Raw genomic sequence first — 16,813 nt, forward strand, 5'->3', positions numbered from 1 at the left:
CTAGAGTTGCACATTTTAGAGAACACAAAAGACTTTGACTGTTTTCTTTGAATATCTCAGTGCACAAGATTTTTCTATATTATTTATAAAACTGAAGTGTACTTCTTGTTGTGTATTTCCCACTTGTGATACAGAATTTGCTATTTTCAGAAAGTTAAATGTTCATGTTATATTTTGGTTGCATTTGTGAGCTGATAAAAATGTTGTTATTAAATAGGCACATGACATTGTTATTTGGATATACTGATCACAAACCCGTGAATCCAATCATATCGCAGCAAATTTAGGTAACTAAATATCATATCACTGGCTAAGAGACTCTTATGTTCATAGGCATATAAAGCTTATAAATTCAAAATAATAGAACACAATACAAATTAAGGTATATACAATGTATAATGTATAACATTAAATATGTATATGTATAAAATTGAATAATTAACAATACTTTTACATCATTTAAAGTTGTGTTACAATATAAAACAATGTTTTAGGAACAAACATCAATTAACAATGAACAATAGCATATTTATATATTAGCATTAGCCTAAAATGCAACTTAAAATGTAAAAAAAATATATATATGAACCACCATCATCATGCTTTTCGATTTTATAGAATCAGTATTTTAATAGATAGATATTGAAAACTTGTCACAATGCATTCTTAATTTTTGACCAATTCACCAGAATCATGAACGTGCCTATAATCCCTAATCCCTAGTTAGACATCTTCTGCAGGTTTTGAAACAGAACTTCTCAAAAATGATACTGGCACAGAAACAACCCTCACCTTCTGAAAGGTGTGGTCGGTGCTGAAATGGTGTTCACACTGCATCATGTCAAAGAAGATGGGGATGGTGGCTTTTCTCAGCTCAGGCTCAGGCACTAACGTAGCTTCCAGGATTGGTCCCACCATCGCAGGGATGAACTTCATCTTATGTTGGCCTGGAAGTGACATGACATCACAAAATAGCCCTAATTCCTTCAGAACATCAAAAAAAAACTTAAATATGCACTCGGTCTCAGCCAATAAAGACAAGCACTACAGTAGTGATTTTACTCTCTATAAACAATCCATTTGAACAAAAAGAAAGTCCTTTGGGACATTCTGTAAAAATTCCTCTCTACATTCATCCACTTCTGTAATTGTGGTCACTGTCTCTAACAGATAAGAAGCACAGGAAAGAGCTTTTACCAAGATTGTTCCACATCTCTCTCAGCTTGAAGCCGATGCTTTTCCGCATGTCTCCGTACCTGTTTACATTTTTAGAAACTTAATTAAAGATGTCAGCCTTTCAAATAAAATTAACAAAAACCAACATTTGAAAACTAGAACGACAATGTACCCGCAGGTTTCACACTCACTTGTTGAGAATCTTGTCGCGTTTCTCGAGTGAGAAAGACTCCAGCTGTAAGGACTTGTGGGTAAGGAAGGCAACAATCAGGTAAAAATAGTTGTTCCAAAGCTATTGAGAAAAAACAACAGGAAATCATCAGAACAAAACCATTTCCTGAGCTCAAAATAGACATAAATATAGAAGTATATGGTAAAGATTAAAATAAAATTCTATATATATATATATATATATATATATATATATATATATATATATATATATATATATATATATATATATATACATACATACACAAACACACACACAGGTGCATCTAAAAAAAATATAGTATATAGTGAAAAAGTTATTTAAACGTGAAACTTTCATATATTCTAGATTCATTACATGTAAAGTAAAACATTTCAAAAGTTTTTTTTTGTTTTAATTTTGATGATTAGAGCTCACAGCTCATGACAGTCAAAAATACAGTATCTCAAAATATTAGAATATTTCCTAAGTTCAATCAAAAAAAAAGATTTCCAAAACAGAAAAGTTCAAGTTCTTTAAAGTGTGTTCTTTATGCACTCAATACTTGGTCAAGGCTCCTATAGCACAAATTCCAGCATCAGTGAGGTGTGGCATGGAAGCAATCAGCTTCTCATCTTTCTCTTGAAAATATCCCATAGATTCCATATGGGGTTCAGGTCAGCCATGTTGGCTGGCCAATCAAGCACAGTAATATCATGGTCAGCAAACCTTTAGGAAGTGGTTTTGGCACTGTGGGCAGGTCCTAAATCCTGCTGGAAAAGGAAATCAGCATCTTCATTAAGCTTGTCAGCAGATGGAAGCATAAAGTTCTCCAAAACCTCCTGGTAGACGGCTGCATTGATTTGGACTTGATGAAACACAATAGGCCAACACCAGCAGACATCACGGCAGCCCAAATCATCACTGACTTCAGAAATGTCACACGGGACTTCAAGCAGCTTGGATTCTGTGCCTCTCCAGTCTTCCTCCAGACCTTGATTTCCAAATGAAATGAAAAAAATTACTTTTATCTGAAAAGAGGACTTTGGAGCACTGAGCAACAGTCCAGTTCTTTTTCTCCTTTCTTCTTTTTCTTCTTCACCTTTTTCTCAGGTAAGATGCTTCTGATGTTGTTTCTGTTTCAGAAGTGGCTTGGTAGCCCTTTTCCTGAAGACGTATGAGCGTGGTGACTCTTGATGCACTGACTCCAGCTTCAGTCCACTCCTTGTGAAGCTCACCCAAGTGTTTGAATCATCTTTGCTTGACAGTATAATCAAGCTTGCGGTAATCCCTGTTGCTTGTGCACATACCCAATTTCTTTCTTCCAGTCAACTTTGCATTTAATATGCTTTGATACAGCATTCTGTGAACAGCCAGCCCTTTCAGTAATGACCTTCTGTGACTTCCCCTCTTTGTGGAGGGGGTCGATGTTCATCTTCTGAACCATTGCCAAGTCAGAAGTTTTCCCCATTATTGTGGTTTCAAAGAACAAAAGATATCTGGAAATTCTACTGTAGGGATGGTCATTTAATGAAACTCAAATGTAAATATTCTAATGTTTTGAGAAACTGGATTTTTGACTTAAATGAGCTGTGAGCTCTAATCAACAAAATGAAAAAAAAATGTACATGTAATGAATCTAGAATATATGAAAGTTTTACTTTTTGAAATAAGCTACAAAAAATTAACTTTTTCACGATATTCTAATTTTTTGAGATGCACCTATATACACACACACACACACACACACACACTTATACATATATACACATACAAAACACTGCACAAACAATGCATAACAAGTTAAGTTTAATACATGTTATGCTTTATATCATTAGTGATCTGTGAATAGTGATTAAAAAATAGGATTTATTGAGGGAAATCAATATTTATGACTACATTATTTTGAGAACAGAAATGTCCTTGTTCTATCAGAGCAACACAGAGCTAAAAATTCACTTGAGTTTTCTGTCAAAAACAGTGGCAAATGCTTTTAAATGACTGTGTTTGGGTTACATAATCACAGATGAGTAAGGCACAGACTTGCTTTGATTATCCGGACAATTAGTTTGTATTGATATACTGTAATGCAATTGCTTTTTTAATTGACTTGAGGTCTTACGGGTGAAATATTTCGGATGCACAGGGTGTTGAATGAATGGTAACCAAGCAACAGAAAGTTGGGTATTTTTCAAAAGCATTATGTTATAAAAGATGATATTTCCCAAATGCCTAAAGTGCAGGAGGCTTCCAGTGGGTGCAAAATCCATACGCTTCCCCAAAAGATCAACACAAATGAGCATCATAAAAACATGTTATATAAGAGCATGCAACAAAAAGTGTTCAAATGATTCACAGAAATGCCCTAACATTATTCTCCTGGAAAACTATTACATGCACAGGACAACTGCACACTTACTGCATGCAAAGATATTCAGAGCACTTAAATTATCTATTATCAAATTACTACTGCACAGTCTCACACACAGAACATTAATGGCTTCATTGTTTTATTTTTTATCTCTGGGGTCTTGTTATAATGTTCGATTTTTTTGCACCAACAACAACAATTAATTAGATTTTTATGACCATTTTCTACAATCTCTCAGACCCTTAGGATTATAAAGGATATAAATTCCCTGTTCACATATTAAATACGAAACAACACTTTGCTGTGTTTACACATGTTGTGGTTATGGGTTTGCTATTGCATCTAATACATTACATGGTGACAAAATCCATGCTGAATCTGTCAAGATCAGACTGAAATGATCAAAGATCTTATTAAATTAATTTCAGCTACTGATTTCGGATGATCCAATGCATGTCAAGTTTAATGATCTAGAACACGTTCTGACAGTGAGCTTTAGAGACAACTGAGTGAATATTTAATGACTATGATGTAGTATTGACTTTATTCTCGAAACATTTTGACTTTATTCCAGAAACATTTCATCTTTATTCCTGTAGTATTCAGACTTTATTCTCGTAGTATTTATTATTACTATTATTATTTATTATTATTATTATTATTGTTGTTATTATTATCTCATAGTATTTATTATTAATTAGAAATTTGTTATTCTCGAAACATTTCGACTTCATTCTCGTAGTATTTCGACTTCATTCTCGTAGTATTTATTATTATTATTATCTTGTAGTATTTATTATTTCTTTTATTAGAAATTTGTTATTCTCAAAACATTTTGACTTTATTCTCGTAGTATTTAGACTACTTTATTCTCGTACTATTTCGACTTTATTCTCGTACTATTTCAACTTTATTCTCATAGTATTTCGACTTCTCAATCTTAGATTTTTGCATTTTTTAACATGGCACTAATACGCCATCGTAGATTTCAGGATTCAAGAAAAACTGAAAGTTAAAAACAATAGCATTTATGTAAAACAGAAATCTTTTGTAAATTATAAATACCTTTACTGTCCCTTCTTATCACATTAATGCATCTTTAATGAATAAAAGTATTAATTTCTCTTACAGACTATAAACTTTTGAAAGGTAGAGTAAAACAACAATTCATAAGAGTCATCAGAAAACACTTGCCACCTTGCCATCTTCCAGTTGGAAAAATGGAACTGGCCCGGATTCTGATTCAGTTGCCTAATATTTGCAGTGCTTTCAGAAGCAACATTGGTAATCACTGCTTTTTAAGGCATTGAGGCTTGGCCAATATAGGAGCATGACTGTGTTTCCAACAATTATGTAGTTGAAAGCCCTTTACGACTCCTCGTTAAACTGACCTGCAAGTGGAAGTGAGCGGCGTCCAGGAAGTATTTGTTGAGAACATCCGAGTACTGGTCAATCGCCCGCAGAAAGACTTTCATTTGATGAAGATTCATGATCATCCAGTCAGGCGGAAACACGTTGCCCATCAGGTTTTTGAACATGATGAAAGTCTCCATTAGAAAGTCCTAAAAAAAAACACAGATTCTTGTTGTTAAGAGCACGTACGTGCATGCAGAGGAAAACTAGGATTAGATGCAGACCGGCAAATTACATTTGTGTTCCGCAAGGATATGACTGCGCAGGAAAAACAGATGCTAATTTGAAGCTGCGCTTATCTCATTCTGCTATTAAACCCTGACTCACTTCGACAGACGACAGGGAACAGAGCCACATGCGTCGCATCAGTCAGCTGTGCAAAAGGTGGATTATTTATAACTTAACTCTCAGAGCACGGAAGGCTCTGCAATGATGGATGGGGCCTGCGGAGAGAGCGGGAGACTTACGATAATGTCCTGTCTGGTTTTGAAGGTGCTGATGTATTGTGCGTAATGTGCGTCTTCCATTTGTTTCAGAATAGCGGTCATGCATGCCAGGTAGTGGCCCTGTGTCCAGAAGAAGAGAAGAAATAATCAATAACTTTACATGTGCTGCCCACACCACTGAGAAAACTCATAGCCATGGGCCTGGGCAAAGAAATAAACAAGTTAAGTTCAGTGGTCCAGACTGTTGTTGTTATGAGTTTCAGCAGGTGTGTGTGGGCTTCGGTGCTGTGCGGTCGAAACAACAGCAGCTTTGACAGGTATCTAAGCTGATTTAGCTCTGCTAAATCTTTCTACAGCACTCTATTTTGTGGCGTGCCGGTGTCTTACTATGAAGGGAGAATCCAAACTCAGGTTGATGACCGTACGGTTGACCCTCCGCAAGAGACGGTCCACGATTAACTTCACATGACCCGATGTGGGACCCTGAAAGCGTAAAAAAGGTGAATGAGATGCACTGAAGGATTCTTGAATGAACCCAGAAAGGACTCCCTCTCGTAAACAAACAGCGGTGCAACTTCAAATGACCTTATTTTGGAAATTTGCAACGTAACTGCTCCAGCAAAGAGATGCTCACAAGTCACAAGAGTTTGACCTGAAATGTCTGCCTGTCTCAATACATATCAACCCAAATGTCAACCGATCTTGAATGCACTGTCACATCAACAAGCCAGTAAAATGCATCATGGTTGAAAGATCAGCCTGTCTGTATGCATAAAAAGTCATTCACATTCTCATGTAGCCAGATATTTCACCAGGAAGTCTCTACTGCTCGCAAAGGATGCATTTATTTGCTTGAAAATACAGTAAAAACAGTAATATTGTGTAATATTAAACATTTCTAATTATTGTCAATATTGAGTTGTGCTGCTTCATATGTTTGTTAAATAAAAGTATTGATTTAATTGTTCTTGCACATCCATTTTTGTGATTTGCAAACTAAAACATCTGGTTTTCTGAGATTCTGTGACTTCTGTTCTGCATTATCTTGTTGACAAAACAGCAAAATTTGCTGTAAGTAATGTAAGAATGTGTTGAAAATGACAAAGCAATCATTAATGTTTTGTGGAAAAAAATAACAGTAAATAAATAAACACTAATTAAATATAATGTACTTATTAAATAGAAATTACATTTATTTACTACCATTTAAAAGTTTGGGGGCAGTAAGATTTTCTTTTTTTTTTAAGAGATATTGATACATTTATTCAGCAAGGATGCATTAAATTGATCAAAAGTGACAGTAAAGACTTTTACAAAACATTTAAATAAATGCTGTTCTTTGTATTTATTTAATTCTATTCAGTTATTTCGTTTTGCCATCACAGGAATACATTACATTTTAAAGTATATTTAAATAGAAAACAGTTAGCTCTGTAATAATATTTCACAATTTCTATTGCATTTGTAATTGATCAAATGCAGCCTTGATGAGCATAAAAGACTTTTCAAAGCATTACAAAAATCTTACCAACCACAAACTTTTGTAGCACATTTTTTACATGTACTATATAACAAAAAATCTATCTATCTATCTATCTATCAAATATTAAAAATGCATAGAAAAATCAATATCTATCATTCTTTTGTAGTGTAGGGCCAGTGAAAATGTTCAGAGAGGAAGTAAAAATGACTGAGCCTTGTTGTAAAAACCTGACTGAATAATTTATTGGGAATGTGTAAACACATCTCTGTTTCCCAGTGGACTGATAAAACCTGTACTCCCTGAATCCTGGAAATTGCATAAAGCCAGCCAATTAGTTTGGCTCCTGCGGTTTTGCTCATCAGATGGTCTGAGGCTAAAATAAAACTCCTCATAACTGGCCGAAGTTGTTAGGGATGCTCAACCGCTTCAAACTCACCACGTCTTTGCAGTCCAGCATGTCCAGGACGGTGCTCAGTAGCTGGACACAAGCCTCCAGATCGGGTTTGTTGGAGTTATCGTCCAGCTGCCCACTCAACTGATCTGTTATCAGAGGCAACAAAACATCTCTGCAGTCTAAAAGCACAAGAGAGAATATGAGAGGTGTGGATGACACACAGCTTTTAGTGTGAATTATATGTTGACCTGAACGGCTGTCAAGTCCTACCTGGCTGTTTGAACAGGTTACTCTCAACAATTTTCACCAGACAGCCCAGCTTCTGCCTCACCATCTGAAAATCTGGAATGCTTTCAATGAACTTCGCCAGCTGAACACTGTGAGAGAAAAAAAAGGTTTTCCACAAAAATGCAAAGTAATTACAAAGTACAGAAAACGTAAGTAAGAGGGGAAGAATATGTAAGCAATGACATCAATTTTTAACTCGAGTGTGAACATTTGAGATACACTACTACACTCCCAATACTGGTCTTCAAACAGTTAGAGATGTCAAGATCTACAGCACCAAAGACCTTCTGTAAATCAGTGATCATGGCAGGAGGACAATATACAACTTTAAAGCTCAAATAATAAACTCTTTTTACTGATTTATTAAACATACAAGCTTCACATTACTGTTTTTAACCATCAGGAAAACTGCAATACATTTGTAATTATAAGTGCCTTACTGTAACCAGTAAGTTGATGAATTTATTTATTTTAATTTTTTTCATATTATGGTAAACAACAGTATGCCACAAATTAGTTTCTAACCAAATCTGTAAACCGGTGGTGATGCAAAGGCTCGATGTTTTCACAACAATGTGAAATACATCATTCACTTTACCTGAGCTCTACAGCGTCAAAGACCTTCTGCAGATCATTGATGATGGTGGGAAGATATTTCAAGATTGCTCCCTAGGAAAAAAGCAGTTAAACAGGAAGTTCACTACATATATAGTGAAAACACAAAACAGTACAATTTTGAAACATTAATATAATTTCTATTTGAGTTTATTTTAAGAAGTAATTTATTGCCGAGGTGCAAAGCTGAATTTTCAGCATCATTACTCCAGTCTTCACTGTCACATGATCTTCAGAAATGATTCAAATGAACAAGCAATCATTCTAATCAACGATGAATTAAAAAAATTCAAAAGAATACAATTTTTTTTTACATTTTTTTAAAATCTCAACTGTCACTTTTGATCATTTTATTTACATTTTTGCTGAATAAGATTATTTATTTCTTTGAAAATAAATCTTAAAGGGATACTCCAACCCAAAATGAAAATGTTGTCATTACAGTCTGTACATGAAGAAAACAAAAATAATGACTTTATAATGACTCCTCTCCTCTGTCTCTCCCCACATCACCGTAGCACCATTTTAGAGAATCTGAGCAGTACCCAGTCGGCGTACGTGCTTCTGTGTCAGCCGCGCCATAAGGTTACGTTTTCTACATATATTTATGCTTTAGTTTGAAAGAAAAAAGCGCATCAGCGCAGCTCGGCTGACAGAAGAGTGTACGCCGCCTGCGTACTGCTCAGATTCTCCAGAATGGCGCTATGGTGATGTGGGGAGAGACAGAGGAGAGGAACTGTTGAATAAAGTCATTATTTTTGTTTTCTTCGTGTACAAAAAGTATTCTCGTCACTTCATAACGTTACAGTTGAATCACTGATGGCAGATGGACTATTCTGACAATGTCTTTCATACTTTCCTGGACCTTGACACTGTTATTTATTTGGCAGTCTATGGGACAGTCACAAGCCTCCCAGTTTTCAACCAAAATATCTTAAATTGTGTTCCGAAGATGAATGAAGCTTTTACGGGTTTGGAACGACATGGGGATAAGTGTTTAATGACAAAATTTTCATTATGGGGTGGAGTATCCCTTTAATCTTCAAAGTGGTTTTTACAAATCTCTCTCTTCACCAAAGGTATCCATTAACGTTTCTCCTGAACGTCTATTGTATATCCATGTAAAAAAACCTGCCTTTATCTTAACTCCTTCATCCAGAGGTCTGTCCATCAGATTGCTGATAGACAGAAATAAAGTCCGAATGGAGTCGAGAAACTGCCCTCCATCTTCACTTTTCCCATAAAACCTGACCAAAAAAAAAAAAAAAAAACATTTTTTAAAGAACATTTGAGTGGAAACTTCAGCACAATGATTGTAGGGTGTTGTGGGTGGATGCCAGGGCGTTAAAAATGATTTCATATAATTTTTGACTGTAGCACAAACAGTGTGGGATGAAGTAGGCATTTATTCAACTCTATAACTTCAAGTACGAGCAATAATAACAGAGATTATTGCCTTAAAGCACCACTAATGTCTGTCTGTCTATTTATCTTTCTAGACACTGAGCAATAAATATGCTGCATATGGATGCATGAAATCTTATTATGCAGTAAACAGGCTGGACTGTAGATAAGTTTACCGTATCAAAAATGTCTTTGAACAATGCTTTTAATTTAATTGGCTCTGCTGTGTTTCATATGGAATTCCAATAGCCCCATGTGTTTGTTCAAATATAGAAGCGCGTGATTTCTAAAGTATCTTTTTTTTTTTTTTTTTTTTTTTTTTTTGCTTTGCTTTTTCCATTTACATTGTCAGATGATGGACAAGTTCAATCAAGCCCTCCTGAAGGCTATTTCTGAAAGCAATTGAGAGCCGGTACCCACCTCAAATAGAGGATCCGAGACTGCACGATGAAACAAAAAAGATACTTGAAGGCTTTCAAGGCTGCATACAGTCGCTCCGTATGAGCCGGGTTCTCAGCATGGCCCACAAAATAATTCAACACTTTGGTCAACTTCCTGTGAACAGACAAGGCAAACCGAGGCAATTACGGCATGCTTGCAAATCAGTATAGGTCACAACCGAGAATATCACTTTGGACAGGTGTATATAGAGAACAGGTGAGAGACAGAGAGAGTGGTAGTGTGAGATGGCAAGGTGAGAATTAAATGTGGACAAAAATGGCCAAGTTATATTAAAACACATGAACTGTGACACAAAAGACAGAGAAAGACAGAAACTCTTACTGGTACGCCAGAGTAGCGCTGAAGTGTTTGCTAATGTAGGTCTCCAAAACAGGGTTGAAATGCTGAAACTTTATGTCGCCGATGAGTGAGATGATAAAAACCTGGACAAATAAAGCAAAATTACAAGGTCTAGCCCTTCATTTTATAATCACTTATAAACTTCATAACTTAAAGTTGCGAGACTACATTAAATCTAAATTTATATTATATTTAAATCTACATTGACATTAATAAATGTCTCTTGTTCTGAATGATTCTTCAGAAGATAATCTAATTTAATTGTATTTCATCAAATTTGACTCTCAGCCTCTGAAAAACTAACTTTTTTTTGCTTTTTATGCAACCAAGATCGAGTAGACAGAGAAAAGTAATCATTACCAACTTGATTTTTACATTTTCTGACATGATGCACAACCTCAAAGCACTAAGGTGCACAAACGTCACAAGGCCGGTCATGAAAAAGTGGCTGAAATAAATAAAAATCACCCAAAAAAAAATAATGGTTTTCATAAACATCAAGCACACATCACATGGCGGAATAATCTGACCTGTATGTCTGTGAGGGGGAAGACATCCCACATGCAGATGGTGATGTGGTGTGTTATGGCATTAAGGTTACTCATACAGATAACTAATGAAAACGTAATGATGCGGCAGAGCACTCTTTAGGCAGTTTGTAACTTTAATGTAACTTTTCTGCAATCATTTAGTCCCAAAAAGCAGCGTGATTTGGAGTAGCACGATCAGAAAAGTAAGAGCAAAGTTTACATCCTGTTGCCAGGACACAGCATCACAGTATGTTAACATTTCCGTCACACACTTGAGGTATTCAGCCAATCACAACGCACTGGATAGCTGGCCAATCAGAGCACACCTCGCTTTTCAGACCAATGAGCTTTGTAAAAATTGACGCGTTTCAGAAGGCGGGGCATAGAGGAGAAACAATAATATACAGTATGTGGAAAATAATGTGTTTTTTGAACCTTAAACTGCATAAACACATTGCATTACACCAAATACACAACATAATGTTCTTTTAAGCAGCATCATATGACCCCTTTAATGATGTTAATATGAATAGGAATATACCTATTGATATTAACAATAATATTAATAGTATTAATATTTTATTACTTTGTCACAAGATTTTATTAGTAGTGGTAGTAGTAGTAGCATTAACTGGTATTAATATTAATTTCAATATGATTGTTGATATAGATACTAATAGCATCATTAATATTTATATTTTACTCTTTAGACATTGTAATATTTGTATTATTATTAAATAACTTAAATGTGATTGCCATTTTTCTTTATTAATAAAAATAAGTAATATTATTCATATGTAGTGTCGTTATTAATAATATTAAAATCTCTAAAAAGTAATAAAAAGTAATAAAATAGTATCCATGTTACTATTAGTAATATTAGTATAATCAATTTCATATTAATATGTATATAAAATAATAATAAACAAACTTAACAATAAAATCAATCTAAAAGTACTAAAATATTAGAAAATCTATATTTTTTTATAACTATTAGGTATTTTTCTGTATAGTAATGAACAAAATCATTACAAAAATCCTTATTCACTAACGAAAAGTCATGGTGTGGAAAGCTTTTTTACTTTCACTGGGATTACAGATCTGAACAAGTGTTAAAATTTCATAAAAAAATTCCGTTTGTGATACTTAGAAATATTTGGCTTTTGGGGGACATTACACGAAAGTGAAATGAAAGCTTACTAAAAAATGTTTTTTAATAAGTTCTCAGATATTTTCAGGCTGGAAATTCTCCATTTGTCCATTACTGGAGAAACTCATCATAAGCATAGGTTGGCAACTGGTGGATGTCTAAAGAGCGAGTTAAATAATCAATACTTACCAAGGCATTGAAAACTAGTGTATCGTAGGTTTCTTCCTCAGAGGTCTCCATCATGATATTAAAAAGAGCGTCCAGTGTGTCCTGCAGGAACTAGATGAACACACAACAAAAACATCAGATCATAAAGCAGCATTTTATAGATGACCAAGTGTTTTTTCACAACCTTACTTTAATTATCTCCCCTCCTTCCACTTCCATCAGTTTCTGAAGAATTTCTTCAAGTCTCTCAGTGTTTGATCTCCAGTTGAGAAGCCCCAGAAGGTCAACTGAGTCAGAGGAAATTAAAAAAGTTATAAAAAAGCCAACTACCACAAGAACTTTGCGGTCTCATACGGTTACATGTGGATTTTAAAGTGATGGTTTAGGACGAAATGAAACTTTTGTAATTATCTACTCTCATCTCCCCTGTTGTTTAAAACCATACAATTTTTTTCTGAAGTTTTCAGAAGCAATGCAACAGCATGAGGAAAAGAGGTAATGTGTGTAAAAACAATATCTTCTATCTAAGGTCAATATGCAGAGGCATCAGTAAATGTCAGGTTTGCAAAGAAATAATGATAAATAACAGAATTGAATTTTGGGGTGAAATATTGTTTTTGGAAAAAATAATACAAAAGGAAATGACTCTTACCGTTTTGTGTAAGCTTTGTAGAGCAGGTGAGGGTGGCGATCTGGAAGCTGTCTTTGGTGATGGGAATGATCCCGGCATGATGGAAGGATTTTCCCGTCTGTCTCTCTTTCTCTTCCACTTCAGCATACGAGCCAGGAAGAGTCAAGTATGTCTTGGCGTCGTCAGCTTTCTTGACATCCACCTGTAGAAACAGAAGAGCCCTGCATATTTGAGACATTGCAGTCTGCAAGAACAGATACTACTGCTTTAAAGGGAAGTTCGGAAAAGTCTGAAGAGATCTACATGAAGTCACATGTCAAGATGAGTTTTAGAACCCAAAAATCTTTCAGCAAAGTACACTACTTTCTTTTTTTTTTTTTTATCTGAAATGTATACCTTTATTCAGCAAGAATGCATAAAATTAATATAAATGTGACAGTAAAAGACATTCATAATGTTACAAAACATATCAAAATAAATGTACTTCTTTTGAACTTTCTATTCACCAAACAATCCCGAAAGATTTACGCAAAAATGACGCAGCAAAAACTGTTTTCAATGTTGATAGTAATCAGAAATGTTTCTTGAGCAGCAAATCAGTATATTAGAATGATTTCTGAAGGATCATGTGACACTGGAGACTGGACATTAATAATATTATCATCACAGTTATAAATGACAATATAAAATACTGTATATTCAAATAAAAAAAAAAAAGTGTCATTTTAAATTGTAGTAATATTTCACAATTTTCTGTTTTGCTGTATCAAATAAATCCAGTATTGGATGATTATAAAAAAAAATAAAAAAAATAAAAAAAAAATGTAGTTTAAAAATCTAAAAGATCAAGGTACCTTTTTTCTCCAATATTCAACTTTAAAGTACTATTCTTTCATTTTTTTTTTTTTACTAGAGTACGGAGAAAATGCTTGATTTTTTAAAACAAATCTGAATCATCAATGAGTTAGTAATATAACCACAAAAAATAACTTGACAAAAAAAAAAAGTGACACAAATGTGAAGCTTTTAATTTTACAAAAACACTTGCATTCATTTTTCTGTTAAAGCTTGTACATTATTTGAGCTGTAAAGTTGTTCTTGCCACTTTTACATTTTAAGCATTATGTTTTCATGGCAACAAATTTGTAAAACTGTATTTTAAACTGGAAATATGTCAAACTGGATATAATGTTGCACAGAAAATGTTATTAGGCAATTATTTGACACTAAACTCATGATAACATGCATAACGCTTTTCATTTTGCAGTAATCGATATTAAGTTCTGTCAATTTGCACTGAACCAAGAACATTCATTAAAGATGCCCACCTTGTAGACAATGAGTTCATGTTTTCCATCAGGAAGTGTGGTGCCATCTGACTTCATCAGGTGAACAAAAGCCATGCCAAAAGGCTTCTCGGATTTATCTCTAGCTACAGAAATGTAAGCATACAGATACTAAACTGAAAAACAAGCCTGAATATTGAATATTCACAATAGCACAGAGGTTCTCAACCTGGGGTCAGCAGAAACGCTAATGGGGTCATGTGAGATCTGTATGAACTCCAGCTTATATTTTCTTTATTTAAAAAAAAAAAAAAAGTTTTCTAAAACATTTTTTTTTTTTACCCTTTGTTGGACCTACAAACAAAATATTCAGGTTTTCTTGTGCATAAAATAAAAAGTGAAATGCACACTACAAATATGCCCTGCATGAAAAGGTTAAGAACCCCTGCAGAAATGCATTAAGGAAACACAAATGAGAACAGATATCACAGTCCTTAGCTTCGAAAAATAGTTCTAGCAATTTCAGCGCCATCTACTATAAAGTTCTGTGAATGTCGCTATGAGACTCACAATCTTGAGAAGATCTGTGTCTAAAGGTGAGCCTCAGATGACATCGACACACATCCTCAATGGGAATGGCCACCTGATGGACAGAAGAGAATTAATTAATATGGACCCTGATGTAATTCTTAAGTCCCACGTCGAGGGCATCAATGCACCTCTGTAGTCACATCGACCTTGACATGAAAAGCATTGCCAGAAGTGTGATTTCTCTTGCTAGGCAGCATGAAAGTGGCAGATGTACGCAGTGAAAATAGCACAATCAAATGGAAGACACAACATATTTGAGCTTAAAATAAGAAAAAAATCCTGGCGACTACTTTAATACTAGACAGAAAGCAAAACAGAGAACATACTCTCTCTGATGAGATGCATTTCACACAGTCATGCAACTTTAGTTGCACAATTAACAACATCATGCATCATATTTGCTGAATGTAATCCAGTACTTGTTTCTTACTCATTTTATGGTGCCAATTCCAAAAATAGTGACTGTTTTGCTCTATTACAGTATGTCACACTTCCTCACAAAAAGATGCATTTGGTAGAATTTTTGCTTTTATCTCTTAATCAGAAGATTAACTACCACAAATATATCATTTATATATTCCTCAGAGCCAGATTACAACTATTTGTTCAATTCTCAGCCGATTTTCACATGCATGATGTGATTTTATGCCTAATCCTAATTTCAAAGTTAGAATTATGGCCAGTGACAGAAAAAAAAATCATATTTTCTGCTATATCTGTGGGTGTTTCACTACATCCAAACAGTGACAGAAAATTACGGATTTTTTGAAAAAAAGGAAAATAATTTATTTGTCTTACTTTGGGTACTTTAACTTTAAGTTAAATAATACATGTTTCATATTTCTTTCTGTAATTAAAACTAAACTGAAACTTTTAACATGTGACTGCTTTTGATTTTGTTAAATTACCTCATGATTTACTCACCCTCAAGCCAGTTGTGTATAACTTTATTCTTTCAGACGAAAAAATTATGTCTACAAAGTATATGACTTCCTTCTTTCAGACAAATACAGTCACAGTTATATATATATATAAAAAATGTGCTGGCTCTTCCAAGCTTAATAATGGAAGTGAATGGTGGTCAAGATTTTGAAGCCCAAAAAAGTGCATCTATCATAAAAGTACTCCACATGCCATTCACTGCCATTATAAAGCTTGGAAGTTCCAGGACTGTACACTCCGACTGTATCTGTCTGAAAGAAGGAAGTCATATACTCCTAGGATGGCTTGAGGATGAGTAAATCATGGGGTAATTTTCATTTTTGGGTGAACTATCCCTTTAAGTTCATTAAAGGCAATATATATATATACACACACATACACACTCTACATACATATAATAGGTTACAGCACTTGGCCAGCAAGCTACGTAATACAGGGTTGCACGGCAGATCGGCACTTTGCATTAGAGAAGGCTGGTGTGATTCATATGAAAGGGACTTAAGCTTCAAAACATCAAAAACCTAAACCCAATGTCTATGCGTTTGTTTTTGTCCTGTGTTTGTACCTTAACCGTCTCATTCCAGCAGGGCTGCTTGACTTGATAGTAGATGACAGACTTGTATTCAGTGATCCCTTCATAACCAACTCCAGGAAATATGGCTTTCTAAAAAGAAAATGAAGATGTGAAAAAAAAAACATCTACTGGAAGAAAATAGTTTCTATTTTCTCGTACAGTAAGTGGTTTGCAGCAGTAAAAGTTCAATGTTAACAAGACCAGAAGTTGGCAGTACACGACTTGAGTTAAAGGAAACTGTGTTGCATAATGTTGCAAAAACAACAACAAGACTGAAAGACAAGCTCAAATCTCTCTTTAAGGAAAGCATTTCAGAAAGAGTTTCTTGTAGTCTTCTGTGTTCGCGAGTGTAAACGGGAC

At 34.6% G+C, this 16,813-nt stretch overlaps 1 protein-coding gene across 1 annotated transcript in view; it reads right to left on the minus strand.

The window, feature by feature from the left end:
• LOC109094559 (dedicator of cytokinesis protein 5-like) overlaps positions 1-16,813 on the minus strand; it is a 50,016-nt gene that overhangs the window by 27,206 nt on the left and 5,997 nt on the right. Inside the window, exons 8-25 of the mRNA XM_042729282.1 lie at positions 16,445-16,543; positions 14,917-14,989; positions 14,389-14,492; positions 13,082-13,262; positions 12,619-12,716; positions 12,451-12,540; positions 10,564-10,664; positions 10,201-10,335; positions 9,512-9,623; positions 8,360-8,430; positions 7,744-7,850; positions 7,516-7,652; positions 5,984-6,079; positions 5,618-5,716; positions 5,129-5,299; positions 1,368-1,468; positions 1,198-1,256; positions 793-947 (exon numbers count right to left, since the gene is read on the minus strand). Of these exons, the coding sequence (XP_042585216.1) occupies positions 793-947; positions 1,198-1,256; positions 1,368-1,468; positions 5,129-5,299; positions 5,618-5,716; positions 5,984-6,079; positions 7,516-7,652; positions 7,744-7,850; positions 8,360-8,430; positions 9,512-9,623; positions 10,201-10,335; positions 10,564-10,664; positions 12,451-12,540; positions 12,619-12,716; positions 13,082-13,262; positions 14,389-14,492; positions 14,917-14,989; positions 16,445-16,543 (1,989 nt within the window). The remainder of the gene's footprint in view (positions 1-792; positions 948-1,197; positions 1,257-1,367; positions 1,469-5,128; positions 5,300-5,617; positions 5,717-5,983; positions 6,080-7,515; positions 7,653-7,743; positions 7,851-8,359; positions 8,431-9,511; positions 9,624-10,200; positions 10,336-10,563; positions 10,665-12,450; positions 12,541-12,618; positions 12,717-13,081; positions 13,263-14,388; positions 14,493-14,916; positions 14,990-16,444; positions 16,544-16,813) is intronic.

Source organism: Cyprinus carpio, chromosome B8, assembly GCF_018340385.1.
Source record: "Cyprinus carpio isolate SPL01 chromosome B8, ASM1834038v1, whole genome shotgun sequence".
Classification (NCBI taxonomy): domain Eukaryota; kingdom Metazoa; phylum Chordata; class Actinopteri; order Cypriniformes; family Cyprinidae; genus Cyprinus; species Cyprinus carpio.